This window comes from Lottia gigantea (genome assembly GCF_000327385.1).
Source record: "Lottia gigantea unplaced genomic scaffold LOTGIsca_6, whole genome shotgun sequence".
In the NCBI taxonomy this organism is placed as follows: domain Eukaryota; kingdom Metazoa; phylum Mollusca; class Gastropoda; family Lottiidae; genus Lottia; species Lottia gigantea.
Window position 1 is genome coordinate 4,686,742 of NW_008710049.1, and position 11,624 is coordinate 4,698,365.

An 11,624-nucleotide genomic window follows, 5' to 3' on the forward strand; every position below is an offset into this window, starting at 1 on the left:
AGGTTTAATGAACGGTAATAACTATTGGCCAAATCAGAAAATAAATTTAACACAGAATCCATCGTTAATGGATTAAAGGAGAGCCGTAAATGTCGCATGAATGTATAACCATTAAAAACATTAGTTGTAATTGTTTTGATATGACAATATCGCAATGATAAAGCCTTCAATCTCAGGTGTGTGATATTAGACATTGTATGTTCATTGATCAAAGGGAGATAATTATAATCAAAATATAACCAAGCGGTTTGATTAGGAAGTACAGGTATATAATGTAGATTACTACAGGTTACTTTATATAATTTACATTCACACAGTTTTAAACTACACGCATCCTTCTCACAATTACACTTAGAGTTAAACACAAACAATACACAAAGAACTAACAATCTTACACTATTCATCATTTTTTATGAGACCCCAAAATGACTATATATCAATTATTGTGCAGTAGACTGTGAACAAAAGTTTTATAGTTACTTTCCTTATTTACTGAAATTATGTCCTTTTTACACGATTTCTATTCTTTAAAAGCTTAACAAATATTATAGCTATCAACTGTCAGACTTCACTGAGGTTACTTCCCTTGGCTGTTTGAAGACTTTGATCCCTTGATTCACCTTTTCACTTACATCATCACCTTCAGTTTTTCAAAATTGTCAAATTTACGCTTCCACTTCCGGTTCACACTGCATACTATTCACAATTGTAAGAAAAAACAGCGTTCGGTCTGTTGTTCACATTTAGAATCTTTTATGGTAGGCTCTTTTGTCATCTAAAAATGGAATAGTTGTCCACAATCTTTAAGCTTTCATGGCAAGATACCCGCTGTCTACAATATTTAAGCTTACGTGGTAAGACAGCTGTTGTCCACAATCTTTAAGCTTTCGTGGCAAGACAGCTGTTGTTCACAATCTTTAAGCTTTCGTGGCAAGATAGCTGTTGTTCACAATCTTTAAGCTTTCGTGGTAAGATACATACTGTTCACAATCTTTAATCTTTGCTTACACAAATGCAGTCATGTTTTCCACAATCTGAAGTAGGATGCCCGTTTTTCATAATCTCGGAGACCTTTAGGCTATCAGAGTACACTGCATATGCTCCTAAATCTTCAAACTACATATAATAAAGTTTCCGATTGTACCCTTAATTGAATACTTTCCTTTCCGTGTTGAGTCACTTTTAATGTGTCAAGTGGAAAATTGTTCGTTTCAATACGATCATTTCCCTATTTGTCATAATGTATTACTGAACAACCCTGTTCTTATTATCCGTACTTTATAAACTTTTTTTTTGAATACGTGTACATCCTGTCTTTAGTTGATTGTCACATGATACTACCCTATATGATTAAGAAAGGCGACCTTTTTGCGCTGATGGAAAGTTTTCTCAGCGGTTTTTAAGGTGGCCATAAACTTGCAGGAAATGGCAGAAATAGTGCGGTTGTCGCCAATTGTCACTGCGTTAGGACGTTGTTCAAAATAAATGCAACGTTGTTCAAAACGCCAAGGTTTGTTGAATAGAACACACCCACATTACCCACTAATATAATGCATAATTTACTTAGTGCAAATGTCTCTGATGCAACCAAAATTAAAATGATCAATGTACTCCATTTCTTTATTGAAAAAGGATCTTAATGAAGATGGTAAACTATAGTCTTTAGACTAGACATATACCGCTGGACTAATACCTTCATACCCGCATCCACATACAATTTAAGACCTCTAAAAGTACATACATTCGAACTAACGGATCTGAAAGTCGATATATGACGAACAATCCAGAGGCACATTGGCTATAAACACCAGTGCATCATGGTAATTTATTGATTACGAACTGTAGTTGGTTTACATGAGTAACCCAGTGTCAACTCAACTCTCGGATAGTAGCAATAAGAAGTATTCACCAACACATAATACTTGTTTGAATTTAACATTAATGGGTTTGGTAACACTCACAGCTCTTTTTACTTGCACAATTGTATACAATGTGATCTAGGTCACCCAAAAATAAAAAACAGACATGCATTTCGACAGATATCATCATTTTGTTAGAATTTAAAGCTCAGGACATAATTGACAACCAGGGCTACAACCAAAATACTAGACAACAACTATCAACAACATCACAACAACTATCAACAACAGTAGCAATCAACAATCATCAACAACAATCAACTACATAACAACAACACAACAGCAACAACAAAATATCAACTACATAACAACACAACAGCAACAACAACAAATACCAACTACATAACAACACAACAACAACTATCAACTAACAACAACAACGGCAGCCATCAAGCGGGCAGAGCAGACACCATCGGCAACAATCAACAACATTATCAACGACAACCCATTTATCAATCAGCAAATATTAACAACAATAACACCAACAACATCACAACAACTATCAACACAAACACAGCAGCGACTATCAACTACACACAGCAGCAACTATCGGCACCAATCAACAACAACTATCAACAACATCACAACAACTATCAACACAAACACAGCAGCGACTATCAACTACACACAGCAGCAACTATCGGCACCAATCAACAACAACTATCAACAACATCACAACAACTATCAACACAAACACAGCAGCGACTATCAACTACACACAGCAGCAACTATCGGCACCAATCAACAACAACTATCAACAACATCACAACAACTATCAACACAAACATAGCAGCGACTATCAACTACACACAGCAGCAACTATCGGCACCAATCAACAACAACTATCAACAACATCACAACAACTATCAACACAAACATAGCAGCGACTATCGGCACCAATCAACAGCAACTATCAACAACATCACGACAACTATCAACACAAACATAGCAGCGACTATTGACAACATCGAAGCAGCAATCAGCTACAAACACAGCTACAAACAAGCGACTGTCAAAAACATCGGAGATACACCAACCTCAAAACACAATAAAAGAGAAGCAGACAAACTTATATCAACAAAGCAAACTCTAGAAAAGTTGGAACTTGGATATTCACCAATAACTACAGATCTCATCTCGAAACTTTGAATTAATTATTCATCTGACAAACAATCACGTGACTTGAATTTGACATTTAAATTCAATATACTGGTCCAAGACTAGCTAGGTTCTTGAAAAACTGAATTTTTCATTCTTGTATTATTTCAATGAACACGCAATATTCGAATGATATGATAAAATTAATAACTGAAAACCCTATAATAAGTTGCTAACAGATTTGTAACCATATAATAGTCTACCTACACTCTACCGACTGACTCCTAATAAAATAAATGAAACAGATGTACGCCATTCTTATCTGATCCTGATATTGATAATGAAAGCGGAAAATGCCATGTACTGTGCAATAATGTAAAATACCAGCTTGAAGCTGATAGAGATTATTAAACAATACGACAGAAATCCCTTCAGACCAGTTTTACTTATCAATAAAGGTTATTGATAACAGCGTTATCTTGACAATGATTTAAAATGTTCCTGGTCTATTCGAGATATAGTCCATATTTCACAGTGTAATGTCCTGCATACCAACTACAGTTAGTACCTCATGATGCTGGCCCGAGGCAGGTGCTCTTGTGTTTCTTCTGAAGGATCTAAGATCTCTAGTTGATATTCCTGAGTCTTTGTTGAACGAAAATGTATTTCCTCTCGTGGGAACTGTGTTGTAAAGGAGATTTTCCCAGTTGTTAAACAATAATGGATTTTAAAAGTGTTAATTCTATGTTTAACGCACGATATAGTTTTCCATAAAGCATGCAGAATCCAATAGAAGCCTGTTTGATCATCCCAATGATGTTCTTGGTGCCCATGATCGGTAATTAGATTATTCTACTAATATAATGTACGGTAAATGCTCTAGTTTAATCGCCATTATCCAATGCTGTGTTTTTAATTGAAAAAAAAGTGAATGTTATAATTCAAAATCGTAAGTCGGTTCAGAAATATACCCGTTATGAATACACATGATGTGACTACATATACAATTGCCCTTCGAAACTAACTCGTCTATAACAAAGTTTTTATGGAACGCACTGCTTTGTTTTGCAAATGACTATTTTTTTTCCGATTCTGGTCAGAGCGACCAGCCAAAACTGCATGTGTCACACATTAACAGACATTATTATCTTTCATGTTATCTGCATTTTTGCTCAACCGAAAATGAAATGAAAACGTAGGACCTACCCACTCATAACGTCTTTCGAATTACTGCTCCAATTCTGAATCTATTTTTGATCGAAATTTTTGATTTGTTCTTTACTTTTTAGTAATGGCTAAAGGATAGCACTTTAAAAGATGTAAGATTTTCACTTTTGTCGCTGACTTTTTTTCTTTTAATAATAACGTTTTTTTCAACTTCTACAATTTTATTTCGATCGATCTGAAAACTTACGAGTTGATAGACACTTTGATTGCGAACAAAATTCTGTTCTAAAAATTTCTATATCACTTCCGGTATTGACGTCATTCGCTCTTAAAGTTGAAACTATTTGAAAAATTCTTTTTGCAACATGCTAGAATTGTTTATATCAAAGATTTGAAATGATAAAATTCGTCCCGGAAGTATTAGATCAGCCGCCATCTTGATGTGACTAAATTGTCTATAAAAGTAGGCTACTTTTTGGGATCAGGGTTTAATCGGATTTGTATTATTTTAATGTCTATATTATCAGTGAACGATTCCTAACAATCGTGTGGTAGCCGATTTTTGAATTTTGATTTTGCTTTTTAGTTATTTCCGGTTGATTTTTTTCAATATCGTCCAAAAATCTTAAAGCTCATATCTCGCGATGTCTTCATTTTTATTGTGCAACTTAAACTTCCGGTTCTACAGCCATTTGAAAATCGCGATTTTTAACTTTTTAGCTCTGTCACGTGACCTAATTAACACACGACAAAATTTCTTATATATTCTTAAAGTGCATGAGCTCTCCTATCTGGTGATATATCACATTTGATATTTTAATCAAAATTGCGGTTTTTAAAAATCGAAAATTTTGTACTGACCTCTATAGTAACTGTGCGTAAATTCACGGGGTCTATAATCCACCGACAGTCATCGTCGCCTAAAAAATCTTTTAACTACAAATATTTCATGATCTAATGATTATAAACACTCGAAATTTTGAACAATATTCAACATTGTACACATTATTAGATACAAAACAAAATTTTTAAAGTGGGCGTGGCAAATCCGGGTTACTTTTACCTTTACCATAAATAATTCAAATTGTTATAACTCGAAAAGTTTGCATTTGTCAACTTCAACATTTTGCATAAAAATAAACCACTACTTATGACAATCAATGATAAAGTTGCATTTGTTTGGGCCTTTTACTTTAAAAAAGGGAATAGGTTTACAATTTATAAAATTTTGATATTTTGACCATTTACATTCGTGACCTCGGTCTTTGCAATGTCAAAGGTCATTGATCTATATTGCCTATTCATACTTTGATCTTTGATGTCGGACATATATTTCCGCTTTTACATCCAAATACAGCAATTTTCAACACTTTTAAGGCTTATATCTCTTTTATTTGAACTTTGTTGACCTCTTGACCGTAAAAAAAGTTATTGTGCTTGACGAGACCCTTCAAAAAATATTTTCATTTTTGTTGTGCGATTTGTATTTTTAACATTACAGCTATTTGAAAATTCGACTTTCTACTACCGAATGTTAACACCGTTTAGTACCGAATGGTATCGAATTCATGCGTCTCTACACTACCGAACGTTAAACGGTTTAAACGATATGTTTAATATTTCGTTAAGAAATCCCATTGTGACTTTAAAATGCAACGTTTCAAGCGTGTATAAGATTGGATGAACGCTGCTTTGGTACCGTGGCACGGCTCTAGATTAAACTTAAAATTGTTTTCTATACAGGTCTTGTTTATTTGGAGGAGCAATTGCTTATATATTCTCATAAATTAATAAACCAAGTACAAGTAAAGTACATTACGATTGCGCAGAATGTAACATTTTGAGGGGAATACCAAATACTTTGCTATCACTGACGAATGTGAAATTTTTTGAGATACCATTTTTAAGAATGAACCCTAGGAATAGATATTTCCATGTCTAACCGATAAAAAGCTTTTAGTTTCAGAATCTTCTAGTATAGCTTGTTTACGAGACGGAGATGAACCCTGTTCTGGACATACACTGATTTGTAAGGGTGGAAAAGTTATATGGATTATAGATGCGGTGTATGGATACAGAAAGAGTTGCGGTCAACAATTGGCACCAGTACATAAGAATTGTTCGTCATTGTGTTGCCAATATTTGGAAGCTGATTGCTTTGTGAAATTCCCTGAGAGTGAGCTGCGAGAGGTTAAATCAAATTGTTCAGCAAAAGAAAAATGTAAAATTACAAAATTTATCTTTCATATTGCACAAAATTATTTAGAATGTTTTTATGTCAATGCTTATTCCAAAATAGACTATGAATGCGTTAGTCGGAGAGAGTATTACATATTGTCATCCACGATATGGCCTTGGGTAGCCTCTACAAAGCCATCGCCACCAGTACAGCCATCAACTAGAATCCAAAAGCCAATACCCACATCAACTACAATTGTTCTTTCCCCATTTCCGAGTGAACCAACCACTAAAACAAATTCAATCAAAGTTGCTGTTACAACAGTAAAAAGCAACAAATACCATCAGTCGAACAAACAACCCTCAGGTAAAAATAAATTCTATATAATTAAGGAATGAATGTGGATCTTGTTATCGTTATGGGAAATAAACGCTGGTTTATCATGTGACAAGACAAATGACCCGGCGAAGTTATCATTTCCCCATAACGATTACAAGTGATAGAAGAAATGGAAATATATAAAAATAAAAGGTTTTATATATTGTAATAATTACTAATTATTAATCTTATTAGGACTGATCCATTTAACATGTTCCATATTATCCTAATTAACCATATCTAACAATTAGGATGTCTGACTAATGGGATGTCTGACTCAACCCTTTATCAGCAGGAATGAAAGTTTTATTCCACGCAAGTGTATCAAATAGATACAAAATGTTTATGATGACGATAGGTGTTGCGGAAACCAAATCCGAGATCAATAGTTTTTGAAATATCCTATATATTCTTTATAGGAGCTGTAATAGGGGGTATAGTCAGTGGTGTTATACTGATGGTTGTTCTAATAATGATTACTATATTCTTCATTAAACGGTATGTTTCAAATCAATAACATCACAGGTATCTGAAGTTTCTCAATTGTAACCTATAGTATCTCAACTAGTCTATAGTCAACTATAGTATTCAGCAGCTACGTGTTAAATTTGGGAAACTTCAAATACCTGTGAAAATATACACCATATAAAAGCACAAGATATATGGATACCATTTCTAGTTCAGTTTGTCGTCTTCAAATTCATATTCCTCTTCTTTTCTGATCTATGGGCTAACCTTTATCTCCAAGTATACGAAACGTTTTCAATAGTTTAACATATACAAGTTTCTGGTTTATTGTTTTTATGTTTTAGACACAGAATGAATCGGAAGCAAGCACCTAAGCGCCACATGCCGAGAACTGTTTCTCGAGAAATTCGAATTTCAGCACCCATTGCTCTTCAAAATACCACAATTACTACGATTTGTAATAGTCAGCAGACTTGTCGTAATTCCAATTCTAACTCTGAATATGAAAATGTTGAATTAGAAACTACAATTGATCCGACGCCCTCTACTGATGATGTTTATTATGAGTTAGGAACGGACCCGCCCCCCTTAGTGAGTGATGTTTATTATCAGTTAGAAGCTGAAAGCTTGCAGACTTTCTATTCACGCCTGGATCCGGAAACACAATTTGAGCTTCACTCTCCTGGTGCTGACGTCTATAATCATTTAGGAGAGGATAACTCTAAAAAATCAAGTCTGGACCTAAGTGATTATAATCATACAAGTGATTTTTGTGAATACAGTGATAATTACCACCATATAAGCGCCGACGAATTCAAAAGGCGGGAAGCAAATTTGATGGATTGTGACTATAACCATATTTATGATACTACTGAAGAGAACAAATCTACATAAACCTATATCTATCTGAATACACATGCTAAAGAATACAAGCATAGATATGAGCTAGGAACCACCAAATGGTTCTTAATGTTTAGTTGTTTATTTAGCACCACTTACACAACACGAGCAATCATTTATTTCTATAGTCCGAAATGCCTGTCTCTATTCCAGCCTCTTATAGATATTTTGACAGTTATCGACTCGAGTACAGTCAGAAAAAGTAGAGCCTGTTTAATGAGAATTTCCTCGCTTTCTGATAAAAAAAAAACACTGGCTTCTTGCCTTGCGTGTTGAAATTTGATGTATCTGTTTGATAACTTCTTGGGAGAAAGAGCTACTGCCCTAACACAAGGACTTAAAGTTGATCTGGCAAGGTGTCGGAAAAGACTAGTTGAAACGACCCACAAGCAAAAAACCTCAGTGCCAGAAGCACCTGTCAAAGCCCAGACAGAGATGACAATCGCCGAATGTGGCGTTTCAAGATAACAGAAAGGAGGCCAACACTGTGGTTAATCTAACCCTCCGCCTCGAGATTGCTCCACTGCAAGAACTTCTAATCGATTGGATTAGCCACCATTTTGTTTCGATTTAAGTATTTAAGTAGTAAAGAGCTCCAGAGTAAGGGGTGTTATAAAATTTCAATTTTCAACTAGGAGATAGGGTGAGAAAATTTACAATTTGTCTCATGCACACCGCGGTACACCTTGCTTATACTTCTATTCTCAAATAGATATGTTTTTATTATTTGTTCAAATTGTCATGGATTCCTAAAAATCAAAGTTCACTGTTTGTCTAATTATGATAACCATTACAAAACCAGCAGGAGTTGATAAGGAGAATGTAGGCAACATCAAAAAATGAAAGCTAAAAGAGAAAAAGTGATTTTGGTTTAGTGGTGTCAATTTTCAACTTTGCTTTTAAAAATCAACATCTGTTGTAATTCTTTTATATTAACGTGAATAATTCAACCAACTATGAAACTTTAAAGTGGTGATAACAATATACTTGTTGAAATATTGGAGGATAAATTGATGGATGCCCAGTTGACAAACCAAACCCAGGCCCGTAGCCTGACCAGTACTCCTGGGTTGCGGGGTGGGGGCGGGGAGAGTTGGGGCAAACATGCAATCGAGGGAGGCAATTTAGCAAAGCACCTTGACAGACGATTAAACGTCGGGAAACGGACTTTCATGGAGTATTTTAGATTCGAGATTATTTTTGTTAAAACACACAAGTTATAATACGTTACATTTTTATTGCTGTTTTAGTTTAAACGTAGTCGGGTATGTTTTATGGCAAAAAGTTGAACAAATACGTCCAAGTTAATTTTCTGGTTTTTTTTTTATCAAATATTTATCCATTTTCCTACTTTGGGCTGTTTGATTCATATGAATCCAAATTAGGATAATATATGTCCATTGGTAAGTATTTATAATCAACCAATCTTTTGAATTTTGAGACAGGACGGATTACAATCCAGTATCCAGTTACCAATGACGCTTTACTGCAGCCTTTTTATGATTTTCAACGAACCCGTATCAAATTATCTATTCTAATGTAATTAAATATAAAAATGTTATGAAAAGCTATGATGTCTGGTTTCATCCTCAGCTAAGTATAAACAGAAAGATATTTAAAAAAAGTTCTAGGCCTACAGTTAGAAATACTTAGTATTTTGTTGAACCATTTCGCATAACGCAGCCCTGAAAGCCATAACCTTATTTTTCGTTACGTAAAATCAAAATATCGAAATACTCATCATATGATCGACAATGCAAGAGCAGCTGACTGGTGCACTTACTTCACCATAAAATGCCTGACCAGAATGACCACTGTTGGCCATTCACTCAGGCTCTGTTACCTGCCGCTCCTATTGACTCAGGAAAAAGAAATGGTGTATTTAAAAATAAACGACCGGTACATTTTTCTAAGGGGGGGGGGGGGGGCAAGATTTGATTTAGGGGGGGAGGGGGGGAGGTGTGGGCAAACGTGCAATCGAGGGGGGCAATTTGGCAGAGCACCTTGACAGGCTATTAAACGTCGGCAACCAGTTGGTCTGAGATAAGAAATGAACAACCCATACCAGGTGTAACAGGTGTGACAGGTGTGATAGGGAGCATGAGTTTAGTAGCACGTGTAGAATGATGTAATAATTTCAATTCTTCTATGAAATAGAAATAAGGAATATGATAAACTAAGTACCAACGCAAAACGAAACCCGAAATCCAAATCAATATTTTCATTTTGGTGTCGCATTGGTTGCAGGAAAAAGAAAAGATGTATTTTAAAAAAGCGACCGGTACACTTCAGAATATTCAGTTTGATGTTTGTTTTTGACTGTAATATTAATATAGCCTTATATCTTGTGTTTTTAGTATAATAAAGATATTCAACAATATGTTAATCAGACGTCTAGTACTTCATTATATTTAATCAAAATAACACTCTGAAGTTAAAATTCCAATGATTCACTGAAACATCTGCTTATAAAAATAAATGAAATTGAATTAGTTTCACGTTCAACAGTATTTGGTCTAAAAAAGTACAGCCAAACATGAAATGCACTATTCGGAACAAATCTGCAATGTAATGGTGTCAGGCGCCCCGACAAGATGAGGGTGCAAGCCACTCCCATAACTCATATTGTAGTGCAAATGAATAAAGTGCGACTAACGATTTCGACTTAATATGACGACTTCGGGGTCTAAATCTGACACACAATCGTGTTGATCGTAGTTACATTTGGTACTGTTAAAAAAATGAACAGAGTTGGTCGTCGAAATAGAGTAGCAACTTTTAAAGGGCTCAAATTTTATATGATCAACACGCTCAATTGTCAATTTGGATCATCTTACTAGATCGCATCGTAACAAAGTGCGACGGATCATGAGTTAGCGTTCTTCCAAATTCAAGTGATCGTGATCGATCTTGAAAAATACAAACATCAAATCGTGTACACAATGGATACAATCATTCGAATTTCAAAATGTAAAAAGAAACCCCCGATCAATGATCAATCGATGCGTTGCGGATCGCACAACATTTGGCATCTCTCTAAGGTCGATCCCGATCAACTCGATTTTGAAGTATAAAAGCGACCAGTCGCGCTTCATTACGATACGATACGGTCAGATACGATTATGGCTATTAACATTAATTGGTCGTGTTTTAACTTTTCAAGAATATTCTAGTATCAACACGATGAACACGACTGATCTCAAATGTTATAAGCTCTAGATCACCACGATTAGGACCAGGATTTTACTTGCGCTGCAACTCGTTATAATAGGAACCTAGCATTATGAAATATTTTTTTAATCGATATCGAGGTATGTGTTGTATTTATTATAAAAAATGACAACAGTTATGAGTTTAAGAATTTAAAATTTACATGAATACATCCCTTTATAGATTGATTCTAATTAGATGAATCATATTCAAGCAAAAAATGATTTAAATGACAAGGTGGAAGGTTTTGATTGGGTGTTGTTGGGTATTTAAGTTGTGGCTGTCGAGTCGAGTATAGTCGGCGA

General features: G+C 34.9%; 1 protein-coding gene across 1 annotated transcript; it reads left to right on the forward strand.

Moving 5' to 3' along the window:
* Nucleotides 1-3,794: 3,794 nt before the first annotated feature.
* On the forward strand, nt 3,795-8,103 carry LOTGIDRAFT_154820 (hypothetical protein; the record flags this gene model as incomplete). The annotated part of the gene is made up of 4 exons (XM_009064018.1): nt 3,795-3,855; nt 6,151-6,729; nt 7,161-7,239; nt 7,554-8,103. The coding sequence occupies 4 exons, from the start codon at nt 3,795-3,797 to the stop codon at nt 8,101-8,103; spliced, it is 1,269 nt and encodes a 422-aa protein (XP_009062266.1).
* Nucleotides 8,104-11,624: the final 3,521 nt, after the last annotated feature.